Genomic DNA, 14,304 nt, shown 5'->3' with positions numbered 1-14,304 from the left:
CAACAAAACCCCCATATAAGATGCAGTAAGATATAAGATAAAATACAGCAGAAGTATTTACTCTTGATTCACATTTTTATTTGTCATGGATTATATTACCTTTAAGGTTGTTTTAAGTAAATTATTTTATTGTGGATTATGATCTTTTTGGGATGTTTAAGTAAATTATTCCTACTAAGATCAACTTAGAATAAAATGCTGCAACTTAAATGAGATTGCCAGTCAGTTTGGATATGAACATTTGCAGGCGTACAGGAAGAGCTGGGAACAAGGGATATGCCTTTACATTCATAACTCGGGAACAGGAGAGATATGCAGGGGACATCATTAAAGCTCTGGAACTGTCTGGATTTCCAATACCACAGGACCTTCAGCAGTTGTGGAATGACTATAAAGAGAGAGCCAAAGCTGTAAGTGTGTGTGTGTGTGTGTATGTATATGTGTATATATATATATATATATATATATATATATATATATATATATATATATACAAAAGGGATTCTGATTCTTCTCTATTTTCCAGAATGATGGACTGATCAATTATACTGTTAAAGCTGCTTACCTCTTAATGTCAGAACATAAGCAAATACAAACTAAATCTTCATAGCTAGGATAGCACTCATTAACCACAAGAACCAAAATCCATAAGTACATTTGTACTGGTGCAACCCTTTTGTGAACAAAAAACAGTCTCTAGACTGATGGTCTTATAATAATTCTGTGTTTAAAGTCCGGTTTTTAATTTCAAAATACAGATGAGTTTGAAACAAAAAAACGTCCACAATTGCAGTGTGTGTATTATTTTTTTATTCATTCTTTGTCATAAAAAAGAAGAAGGAGGCATTCCATACAAAATAATTTTATGTAGAAATAAAGATATACACTGATCATAAAATATTGATATTATTATTTGTTAAGATGCTAATGTATATGTGAAATTAAAAGAAAAATATCTGCATTTTTTTGTTGTTGTTGTTTCAGACATATCATTTCAGGTACAAACTGACAGTGGGATCAGACCACAAATATTAAAGTCTCTACCCATACAATCATTACACATACAAACTAGCTATTAGATCTAGTGATGTAACAAAAAATTAAAAAGCTGAAAGAGAAAGATTTGGTGTGTTATTTTTCTGTCTATATATAATTCAGTACTGACTTTATGCTTTTTGTGAAACATCCTCATGCTGATTTGTAAACAACATTAAGTAATAATGTAGGGAATCAGTTTTGTAATACTCTTGTGATTCATCTTTCTTGGGTATACAAGTTAAAATTCCATGTCACAAAACTTGAAAATGCTTCAGTGTTATATGCTTCCTTAATTACCCTGACTACAGATTCACCAATATCAATTCAGAAGATTTTCATAAACTGTGCTGTGAAATTCTGATCAGGACTTTAATTATTTTTCATGTTTTTCAAAACTATCTTCAACCTTTTTCTGGTACATTTTCACTCTCATTTTAAGTATTGTCTTAGTCAAACTTGGGAATGTTGTAAATTTGAAGATCATTTGAATCTGTCCTCTGTTTCATTTTCCTTGTTATAAACTTTATCTTACAAATTTGTTAAGGATGTCAGATTGATTAATTTTAATCCTTTTTATCATTTATTACTTTGAAATTGGCTTTGTCATGTAATTTCTACTTTTCAGGTTGCCAAAATATGTTGGCTTCTCATCCTCCTACACCCATTTACCTATGACCAGATGATATTGTAGTTTATCCTTCCTTATATTTTTAACTCTTTTCTTTTTTCACAGTGACAGCTTTAAAACAGTATTTTCAGCAGAAATGCCATTCTCTTATGATTGTATTTCTTTAATAAGTTCTTGTTCTTGTTTTAGTTTAGATTTCCTTTTATTTAAAGCATATGAAATGGTTTACCACAAATTTCAATCAAAAGACTTTCAGTAATAATGAGCCAGATATAGTCAGTCTTATATCTGAGTTGGGTAAATTGTTGTTATATCCAAGGTAATCTAATGAGGTATATTGTTATTTTGTCCTGAATGCAATTTTCAGTTTCATTTACATATTTAATATCTTCTAGAGAACTGCTTTTAAAGTTCCACAAAGCTTACCTCAGATAAAATTACTCCACAGTGGTCAGCCTATCCTGGTCTGGGTATAAGTCAAACTTGCTCCCTTCTGGTGATGAGTAACCACTAAGCAACCATGGCTTATGAAATCTTAAGGAATGGTTAAAATATATCATTTGTGCTGAAGTATGTAAAATCTTATCTTCTCATTAAAAAACAGGAAGGCAAAACGATCAAGAAAAGCAGTGGATTCAGTGGAAAGGGTTTCAAGTTTGATGAGACAGAAGCACACTTGGCTGATGAGAGGAAGAAGCTTCAAAAAGCAGCACTAGGTCTGCAAGATTCAGATGATGAAGATGCCAGCCAGGATGTAAGTTACTGCAAACATCCACTGTCTGGGAAATCAGTACATCACAATATCACCCACTGTCTGGGGAATCAGTACCTAACAATATCACCCACACTCTGGAGAATCATTACCTCACAACATCACCCACACTCTGGGGAATCAGTACCTCACAATATCACCCACTGTCTGGGGAATCGGTACCTCACAACATAACCCACACTCTGGGGAATCAGTACCTAACAATATCACCCACTGTCTGGGGAATCAGTACCTCACAATATCACCCACTGTATGGGAAATCATTATATCATGTCACCCTACTGTCTAGGGAAAAAATTGCTCGCAACTTCACCCACTGTTTGGGGAATCATTAGCTCATAATATCACATGCTGTCTTGGTAGTCAGTAAGTCATAATTTCACCCACTGTATAGGGAATCAGTACATCACAACTTCACCTACTGCTGGAGATATCAGTACATCACAACATGACCCACTGTCTTGGGAATCATTACATCACGACTTAACCTACTGTCTGGGATATCAGTACATCACAATATCACATACTGTCTGGGGAATCAGTACATCACAACATCACCCACTGTTTGGGGAATCAATACATCACATCACCCACTGTCTTGGGAATCAGTATGTCACTTTATTTTTTATTTCGTATTACAGAAGTAACTAAGGGTTTTAACGTTTTGTTTTATTTACAGCTGCAAGTGAGATAGACACTGATCTGCTGATGCAATATGCATGGCAGGTCATTGTCTGTGTTTTTTTCTTCTGCCGAATACTCTTAACAAACTGCATGGACCAGACTTTACAGCTTATTATGTGATGGCAGATCTGGGTTTTTTTATGTTTGCAGATGGACCTGAATTGTAAGAGAGTATATACAGTATATTTGATATCTCATTGTGTATAAAGGTGACTTAAAAGTAATGATAGGAACAGAATTGATCAAGAAGTGAACTCAGGAAGCCAAGGTGGTTTTGCCTGAACTGGTAGTTTTTGCATAGTTGATGTGTTCATTGGATTCAAACCTGTGAGTCGTGGATTATGAGTCCCTCACTCTTAACTGAGAATCCACTGCTGTGTTTGCATAGATTTTGTGTGCAAATATTAATGTGATTTTAAATTAGTATATAAGTTAAAAAAATTGTTTCTAAATGAAAAGCAGTGACCACTGTATAATTTTCACTTTTCTGTTTGTCAGATTGAGCAGCAGATTGAGGACATGTTTGCCAGTAGGAAGAGAGTTACAGACGTTGCCAAGCCACTTGTCTCAGCTTCAAATCAGCAAGGGGCTCCAAATCCTGTACGTAACACCAATTCTGGCAGCAATGCATATTTTTTAATTAACCCCAATTCTGTTCATGTTAAATATAGAGATGTCAACATCTTCTCTTTTAGCTGTTTTTCCAACTTTTTTTTTACTGAAAATCTGCACCTTAGATTTTGATCCATTTTCTTTGTTGGGGTGGGAGTGCCTTGTCAAAATCATGAGAAAATTGCATTATTAGTGGTAAAAATTTCTTGGGTATGAACAGATACAGCCACTGGTTCTATTGCCATTAACTGAGACCCATCCTGAATGATTTCTTCCAGGATGCTAGGTACAGAGGACCAGTCTATCTGGTCTTATTTGAATAAGGAAATGGTTAGCAATATGCTATTGAAGTAATGTCTCAATTTGTCCCAATAATTAAAATATTACTTAACTTTTCTGATGTTTTCCAATTCATGACTATGCAAAGACTATGCTTTCAGCAATATCTGTACTAGAGATTCTAGCATTGCATATGGAGGAATGTTGGACTTGGTCAGACATGTCAGTAGAGTTGCGCCATGGTTGAGCTATCTGATGGACATATTGTGTATCTCTTTCCCCTTATAATAATCAAAAGTATGGGAATTTTTAAATTTATGGGGACACTTGTACTTTGGGGTGTGGTAATATCCCCTGGGTGCTCAAGGTGCAACTCACTATTGAGACAATGAAGCATGTAGATTTTACAAAAGTGTGCAAGGAAATACACAAGATTTTCACACTGAAAGTAATATAAATATGAATTTCCACATCACAGATCTAATGTTTTGCTTTTAATACATTAGACTATGTACCTAAATGTTTGGGATGCATAATCTTTTAGGCAAGAAAGAAGGATATTGTTTTGAGGGCCAGAAGGTCATATGTCAAGATCACTGTAACTGCAAGAAGAATAATGTTTTGTTCAAGACCACACTTCATGACCAGATTTTTTCGCTGGCTTGCATTAAGGTAAAAATGAAGCTTATTAAGTTGAGGTCAAATTGTCATGGGTCAAGGTCATTGTGACTCCAATAAAAATTGTTTTTGCACAGTTTTTGGTTGTCTAATAAAAAAATAAAGGTTTCTGCACTGTAAGTTTATATTTAAACCACATACCTTGACCAAACCTTGTAGATACCTTGTATATTGGAAAAGACAGACATATTTTGAGTTTGGAGTCCAAAAGTCAAAGTCACTGTGACACAAACAAGGGCAAAGGTTTATGTAGAATAACTTGAATAACACACCACATGATCATATTAAACTTGGAAGAGGCTGATATTAGAAGGAAATGTGCTACAGAGTTTATTCCACAGATGAAACATAAAGGCTGCAATGGTCTAAAATAAGACATTTGGTTTTCTACATTAGCTTTCAGTAAAATTCACAAATAGGTGGGCATATAATGTTCCATATTCACAGTACTCTTGTTTCGTATTCACAGTACTCTTGTTCTGTATTCACTGTACTTTTGTTCCGTATTTACAGTACTCTTGTTTTTTATTCAGAGTACTCCTGTTCAGTATTTACAGTAATCTTGTTCTGTATTCACAGTACTCTTGTTCTTTATTCACAGTACTTTTGTTCTGTATTCACACTACTCTTGTTCTGTATTCACAGTACTCTTGTTCTTTATTCACAGTACTTTTGTTCTGTATTTACACTACTCTTGTTATGTATTCACAGTACTCTTGTTACATATTCACAGCACTCTTGTTCCATATTCACAGTACTCTTGTTCTATTAAGAGAAGCCATTAAAACCAAGTTGAGAATTCAGGACAAGTGTTGCTTCAGAGGTGCTTTTCCCCCACCTTCTGACATCTAATGTCCCTAGAGTCTCACACACACACACACACACACCTCCAAATCACAATTCTTTCCTCTACCCATATTGGTATATCTGTTGGAACAAATTTTATTATCAGCACACATTCCCTGAGTACAATGAGCACATATTCTGTAAGCATCATAAACTCTCAAAATTACTTGAATAAATTCTGTAAGTAGCATAAACTCTCAGTGACTGGTATATATTCTGTCAGTAGCATAAACTCTATATCACAAGTATAAATTCTATCTGTGCATAAACTCTCAATGACTGGTATAAATCAGACATGATTTTCTCCTTTTTAAAGCTGAATTCCACTTTTCTCTTTTCTCAAACCAGTCTGTTCAGTCCCATTCCGCAACGACCCTTGTAATTTATTCATTCCATATATTAGTTAGCCCATGACTCTCGTAAAGAGTATTCTGATTGGTCAAAAGTTTAAGTTCATCCAGTGAATCTTCGTGTAATGGAAACTGATGGCAATGGAAAGAAAAAGCATCCTTGCAAAACATGACATCCCAAGTTGTTGAGAGAGACCATGACACAAGAGGTTTAGAAAAAGGTTTAAAAAACATATGTAAATGGGAATGGCTGGAGCGAAAAGTAAATGGAAATTTAGTTGGTCAGTTTATAAGAAAACTGAACGCTAGAGGACTGGCATTTTATGACCTCTGCTCTATGGTAATCACGTTTGGAAGAGTTTGGAATAGCATCAACAAAAATAAGCTGCATTTGGAAAAATTGAAGCTCAAAAGGCATCTGGAAAAAGTGCAATTAATTACGATAAGAAGAAAGAGGTCTTGCATGAGAGAACAGATATAGCTCTCTGTCAGAATATGTGCACTGCATGTCGCCAATACAAGCACCAGCTTGAAAGGAAAAAGGCTCTCATTGAGAAGGAAAAGATACGATTGGACATTGAGCCAAAAAAGTCAGTCAGAAAGGAAGGCTAAAAGAAATCTTTGCCAAAGCGACAAAAAGAGCTTGACTGGCTTATCAACAGGTTGTGTCCATTGGCAAAAAAGACAAGTGAATGTATGGGATTATTTGTATATAATTGATGTACTTGGGTGTTTATTTTACAGATTTGTTATGAATAGAGAGAAGTATAATATATTTGCTGCAAAAATTGAGAAATTATTGTTACTAAATTGTGATGATAACACTGACATGCACATGAAATAACTTGAGCACCAGTAGTATTGGAGAACAGATTCATGTGACAGTAAATACTGTGAAATTATTTGAGTCAAGCTGAACAAATTTGGTAAGTTTGTTAGTTTTTCAAATGATTGTTTTGTTATAAATTATGATTGTAAGTTGCACCAGGAGCAGATTTTTATGATTGTAAATGCATTTTTGCTGCCCCTCGAGACCCTGTTTGGGGGTGACCCCCAAACCCCCCTTTCAAATTTTCAGCTTTTTTATGGAATACCAAAGTCATGTCTGGATAAATTCTGTCAACAGCGTAAACTCTGTATCACTAATATAAATTCTGTCAGCAGCATAAACTCACTACATCACTGGATAGATTCTGTCAGCAGCATACATTTGGTATATCAGTAGTATAAATCTTAAACAGTATAAACTCTCAATATCACAAGTACAGCAGCATAAGCTTACTATCACTAGTATAAAGTCTGTCAGAAGCATAAACTCTCTACATTACTAGATAAATTCTGTCAGCAGCATAAGCTCACTATCACTAGTATAAATTCTGTCAGAAGCATAAACTCTATCACTAGTATAAATTCTGTCAGCAGCATAAATTCACTATCACTAGTATAAATTCTGTCAGAACATAAATTCACTATCACTAGTATAAATTCTGTCAGCAGCATAAGCTCACTATCACTAGTATAAATTCTGTCAGCAGCATAAATTCACTATCACTAGTATAAATTCTGTCTGACAGAAGCATTAACTCACTATGCTATTATAAATTCTGTCAGAAGCATAAGCTCACTGTCACTAGTATAAATTCTGTCAGTAATAGTTACTCCACAAATTCTCCAAGTAGCACACAAATTCTGTAATAATCCATTGATACGGTGGCCGGACAAAATGGTATGGACAAAATGTTAAGTGGACATAATGGTATTGGACAAATTAGTATGGATAAAATGATGCGGACAAAATTGTATGGGACAAAATGGTACTAGGATTAAATGGTTCAGACAATTTTATTAATACGAAATGTAAAAGAACACAAGTTTTTACTAACATTAATAGGCTGCTATTGTGAACTGACCATGGATGATTTATAATAATTACCTATACAAACAATTTTAAAATAAACAAGCAATTCAAGAAAAATAAAGCGCAAACTGTAAAGATATATGACAAAAGACAAGTACAAAACCTCTGATGTCGATTATTCATTTACAGTAATTTGTTTTCATGTTATCTCGGTTGACACGGATGAATGGGTGGTTGCTCTGTGTCTGAGAATAAACCATAATGTCTTGTTGATCATTCGGTCCAGCCATTTGACGATGCCTTTGTACATCTCGTGATAAGGTTGCTTGTTTTGGAAGTAGATGAGCGGCTGCAACTGCAACACTCAGCAATTCATTGTGAACAATCGATCTTGTTGCTTCTTCAGTTGTTTCTGCTCTCCTTTTCATGTTGGCACGAGCTGTTTCAACCTCGACTTGCCCATGCGTTACCATGTGATTATGAACTCCAACTTCAAGAACGATTACATTCGCTTGTGTATGAATTTGTGCCTTGCACGTTCTTCTTTCACAATGCCAGAGCTCCTTGCCATCACTGCCATCAGTGGTCTTGGTAAATAAATAACCTTGAAATACAAGCTTGCGAAACCTTTTGGAGAAGTAACATATTCTAACATGATGAAATGTTTTTACAAGTTTAAAAATTAAATAATCAAGACAATAAAGTCCTCTTAAAATGATATGCAACTGTTTTCAGTTTTAGATTCAAACTACAAAAATTAAGGCACCCCAGATGTTAGCACAGTTCACTTTGATACTTTGATCGATAAACTCTATATGCCATACAATACTGTTGTAACTCACTGCAATTTTGTTTATTCTACTCTAAACTGTCAGCTTTGTCTGATGCCAGATTGGCTATATTTTAGATTCAACTCACACAGTTTGGAAAATGTCACTCGTACAAGTTGTGAAAATTTTGCACGGCAGACCAACACTAAGTTTATGCAATATAGACAGTTCTCGTAATTCTTACCAGTTTTAAAATAAAATACAATTAACATTTCCGAAGTTACATGAATTTAATAAAAATCATTTGTATTGGTATCTTTTTCAGTTTATGGATACGTGAATATTTTAATATGTGTATAAAAATTAAATTTTATTATGATTTTAGGTAATTATTATTTTCATTAGCAATCGAAATTCTAATACATGTACCATTTTATCCCGTTTTGTCCCATACCATTTTGTCTGCAACATTTTAACCATACCATTTTGTCTATACCAGTTAATCCTAGTACCATTTTGTCCCATACCATTTTATCCGTACCATTTTGTCTGCACCTTTTTATCAATACCATTATGTCCACTTTACATTTTGTCCATACCATTTTGTCCGTACCATTTTGTCCGCTATCATTTTGTCCTAGTACCATTGATACAACTCCAAGCAACTGTCAGCATAGTTTAGTGGCCATGTTATGAAACACCAATTTTCCAGTTTTATATTCAGCAATTTAATTGGAATTCTACTTTTTTTCCATGCATGACTTGAGGTGTAATCAATATCTCAACACTAGTAACTCTGCTCTGCCAACCTTTTGTGAGGACAGAGTTAAATTCAGGTAGTTAAAAGTCCCAGATTGAATCCGGTAGCCACTCATTTTCCATGTGACCTATTTTTCTCTTGTTGACTGAACCACCAAAAGATAAAAACAAGTTTAACAGCTACTCTAGTAAATTTATGGCTAGTGTGTAATACATCCTCAGACCATTATTATTTCCCCATCGTTTAATACAGTGCAATATAGATATTGCTGTATATATCTGTATGCCCATCTGACTAATCCATCTGTCTGAGTGTCCATAAACATTAGTGTGTCCAGAGCTTAACACTTACACCATTCCAGATATCTCAATGAAACTTGGTAAACTGACTTGTGGTCAAGATATCTCTATCCATGCTTTCATTTTCCATGACAAAACTCTGAAACCATTTTAGATACCTTTGTGAAATTTTGTACATTTATTAGACATGTGCTGTAGATGTGGCTGTTGCTATCCATGATTCTTCAGTTTCAGTATTTTAAAAATGTTTGTCCATCTGTTTAATCATTTTCAGTTCATTCATAATTCATACTTGTTAGGGATTGTCTTAACCACCATTATGTAAATGCCCATCTATGATTTTATACTTGTAAGTGAAAGAAGATGGAATGGAGTAAGTTAGATCTCATGGTTCACTAACAAAATACCGAAGTAATGATTTCTCAATAGCAAAAGGCACATGTAGCTTACTATTGTGTTACACGTACCAAGTGTCATGGAGATATATTGAATAGTTTTGGAGTTTTGTTCAAGAAACAACAGTATGAATGATAGACAGATCAGCCTATAGATAAAAACATTTTTTAAAATGTTGAAACTGGAAGAGTTGAAGAAAATGAAGGCCAGTGAAGACTACAAGTGAAAGATATGTATAAAGTTTTGCAGGAGCCCAACAGTATTGCAACTTTTTTTGTCTGTTTTTTAATGAAAAAACTGCAAAAACTCTGCAAACCTTGCACATAATAATTAATTGGATGCCATTTGTTAGATGGATTACCTATGACATGTCCATGTGCCTTTTAATGGCTCATTGTTTCAGGCTCAACTTTGACAGAGTTATAGCCCCTTGTGCATCAGTTTTAAATCTCCATTTCAGCTAATTCAAATAAGAAACATATTTCAAGAATCACTGAACATATTCCAATGCAATTTGGTCTGTACATAGTCTTAAAGATCTAGATAACATGAGATGTTGCTGGTAGCCAACACAGCTGAAAACTATTCAACATTGTCTCATGCATTTTATTATGAAGATCATCTAATACACTTAGATATTCTTTATAGATTTTCTCTTCAGCTTCATTTTTAGTGCCACTCATCATAGACCATAAGAGCTTATGGGATGATCTTTTGTCCATCATCCATCCATCTGTTAACACAAATTTGTTATTTTTCCTCATAAAATACTTGCCATCAAACTATACCCATATTCATACCACGTCTAGTTGGTCTGAAAGTGGTGTCTCTTGGATATCCAGTATGGCTGCCACAGAGGCCATCTTCAAAATCTTCATCGCTACTAATCCTGAATAGGGTTTTCACTAAATGACCTCTTATGATGTTTAGTTGATCTTCAATGAAAATGATGTGGTGGCCATCCAAGTCTTCATTCTCACTACTCCTCCTAAAGTCATATTGATATGGGGTTTTCACCAGAAAACTTCTTATGATGTCTGATTGGTCCTAAATCAAAATTGTGCAGATTTATTGTCCAATATGGCCACCACAGTATCAGTTTTGTAATTTTGTTATCGCTACTCCTCGTGAATGGATGGTCAAATGAAAATGGTGGTATATGATGGCCAACATGGCCACAACAGTGGTCTTCTTGAAAATCTTGTGTTATCACAACTTTTAAAAGGAAAGTTTTATTGACATTGTGCTTTCACCAAAAGACATAAGTTGATGTCTAGCTGGTAGTAAATGAAAATGGTGCCAATTAGATATTTAATATGGCCACCATGGCACCCATTTTAAAAAAAATCTTATTATCATTACTTCTTCAAAGTAGAAAGTAATATCAACATGGAGTTTCTTATTACATGTATGTCCTGTTGGTTCTAAATGAAAATGATGGCAATATAACATCCAAAATGTCCACCATAGCAGCTAATTTGAAAATCTTGTTATTGCTGAAGAGTATCAGAGATGGTTTCAACATTTAACAGGTAAAAGGAAGAAATGGTCTTATCTTGAATTCCCGGAAATTAATTTTAGCCAACAGTGTCGGTTCCTTCATGGGACTCGTGTTAGTAGGGTTATGAAAATTAACTTGACACGGGATGTTGCTTGTAACTGGCAGCACATTCTGGTGCAGTTTGTTGTGAACATTGTTTCATAGACTAACAGGTGCCTCTTTTGGACTGAGTTATGCCACTTGTCAAGCAGATTCGTGCCTTTATGTGTAAATTTGGAATATTGCTTGCACTTATTATAGCCATTCAACCATTTAACATATCAAGATGCAATTTGATGTGAATATTGTTTCATATTTGTAAATGTGTCTTGTCTTCTTCATTTTTGGACAGAGGTATGGTCCTTGTTGGTCAACTTCATATATTTTACATGGGATGTTGCTTGTATTGAGTCTCCAATCTTTGATTTCCCAACACAAGTTCCTCTATGGTCTTACAAAGCAAATTGTAGTGTGCATGCCCTTTGTGATTCATCCATTGCAAATAGTTCTTATTCAAATAAGAATTAACTAAATTGATTGCGCATGTTGAATAAAGCAAAATAAACTGTTAGTATTTCATACTACAATCTGCAAAAATTATAAGCCCCCAAAAGTTAACTACTTTATTGATCTCTAAAAATGTTTTGTATAAATGTCTTTGACTTGTATGTTTACATAGGACTTTGTGGAAATTATTATTATAATCAGAGTTGCCAGTATATCATACTTGGACATATGTTTTAAACAGAACTGAAGTCATCATAACATTTCAGAACTTCAGCAAGTTAAATAATCTATTAGTTTATCTGGTCAAGTCAGCTTACGTATTGTCTATTATCTGTCATCTGCTTTGCATTGTATGATCTTCATGATTTGATTTTCTACACTCTAAAAGCTTAATTTTGTTGACAGATTGTGATTAAAACAAGATATATGGCTTATTAACAGATTGTGATTAAAACATGGTACCTGGCTTATTAACAGTATGTGATTAAAGCATGGTGTACAGGCTTATTAACAGATTGTGATTAAAACATGGTATGTGGGCTTATTAACAGATTGTTATTAAAACATGGTATGTGGCTTATTAACAGATTGTTATTAAAACATGGTGTACAGGCTTATTAACAGATTGTAATTAAAACATGGTATGTGGGCTTATTAACAGATTGTTATTAAAAATGGTATCTGGCTTATTAACAGATTGTTATTAAAACATGGTGTACAGGCTTATTAACAGATTGTGATTAAAACATGGTATGTGGGCTTATTAACTGATTGTGATTAAAATATGATATATGGGCTTATATCAGCGAGATTTCAGATGAGTTTAATTATGAGCAACATCTTGTCATAATAATTGGGTGTTCAAGCAACTGATTTACTGCACTTGTTGCTCACCAGAGTCTTTGTTTCTGAACAGATTTTGATCATACATATGCCAGGCATGACAAATCCACTTGACCAGCACCCAAGACAAACTCAAACTTGGCTGAGACAAGCTCAGGTTTGCATGGTGCTTGCCAGCAGGCAAGTCCAGAAAGTTAAGAGAGAGGTGTTCAGTTCCTAATGCTTTATTTTCTACACATTTTATACTCCTTTTAGTATAGACTCATCTTCATCATGTAGGGGTGTGATTGGTGGCAGGTGGGACAATGTTTACATTAGCAAATTGCTAACCATTCTTCCAGATAGTACTACTGGTTCACAGTTTTCTTAACCTGAAACTCCCATTATAGACACTGTAATTTTTCAGATGTAGAATGTAGATGTTTCATTGAATTGGTCCAGGACCTACATATAAACAGGGCTTTTTAATGTGTTTACTATTTTAGAGTAAAGATTACATTTGTGTTGCAGGCTGCTGCTGCTGCTGCCGCTGCCGCCGCTGCTTCTGTCAACAACAATCAGCAGAAGCTGGAGCTGGCCAAGAGACTGGCCGCTAAGATAAACTTTGCCAAGAACCTGGGCCCTGATGCTCCAGATATTACCCAGAAAGTAGCCAAAGCAATATTCACTGGAGAGTTCACAACTCCACAAGTTGATGTAAGTTTCTTTAAATGGTATATGCTTGGAAACCTGTCTGGTCAAAAGCCACTCTTACTCACAATACCTTATAGGCAATAAATTCAGTGTTCCTGATGCAGAAAAATGGAGGATATTGATTGCATTGAGTGGATGTTCAATTAACATTTTACAGTGGAAACAACATATTTAGTGACTGTTAGTGCACTAAATACATTTTCAAAGGCTTTTAAAGTTATGTTTAGTGACTTGGACATTGTGCAATATTTTCATTGGGGTGGATCAAAAGGAACTGCTATTGTTAAAGAAATAGTGGCCAATACTACACTAAAATTAGCTGAAAGAATGTTTTTACAAATGGAAGCAATGGTCACAGAATTTCAAAGGTCTTTCCTTTTATTTTCAGTGATGTTTTTAAGGAATTAACATACTTATGTCCCATATTTTTAGCTCAGTTCCTCACTTTTGGAGGTGGTGTACCTCAAAAAAGCTGGAGTAGGCATGTCTGCACTCATCTTCGCTAGCCAAGGTTCTGATAACCCTATCTACACCTTGGCAGATCGAACAGCTATATCGGTGCTTTGTCCTTACGACAGCTATTGGATTTCATGTGCTGCCTCCCTTAGTATGCAATGCCAACTAACCAGTAGCATGGTGCATTGAATATTGGCTAAAAACAGTGGTGGCAATTGACCTAAAAAGGATACTTTGTAAGTTTAACATCAAAAGTATGGCTATGTACCAGAGGGAAGCCATTACAGGCCTATTT

General features: G+C 34.8%; 1 protein-coding gene across 1 annotated transcript in view; it reads left to right on the top strand.

Annotated features, from left to right (window-relative positions):
* Positions 1-14,304, top strand: part of LOC149803562 (putative ATP-dependent RNA helicase DDX46) — a 100,245-nt gene that overhangs the window by 62,995 nt on the left and 22,946 nt on the right. The window contains exons 16-19 of the mRNA XM_089953293.1: positions 248-410; positions 2,271-2,420; positions 3,621-3,722; positions 13,371-13,556. Of these exons, the coding sequence (XP_089809419.1) occupies positions 248-410; positions 2,271-2,420; positions 3,621-3,722; positions 13,371-13,556 (601 nt within the window). The remainder of the gene's footprint in view (positions 1-247; positions 411-2,270; positions 2,421-3,620; positions 3,723-13,370; positions 13,557-14,304) is intronic.

The sequence above is a fragment of the Sinohyriopsis cumingii genome, chromosome 3, assembly GCF_028554795.1.
Source record: "Sinohyriopsis cumingii isolate HCF-2022 chromosome 3, ASM2855479v2, whole genome shotgun sequence".
Classification (NCBI taxonomy): Eukaryota; Metazoa; Mollusca; class Bivalvia; order Unionida; family Unionidae; genus Sinohyriopsis; species Sinohyriopsis cumingii.
This window is presented reverse-complemented; position numbering and strand designations above follow the sequence as displayed.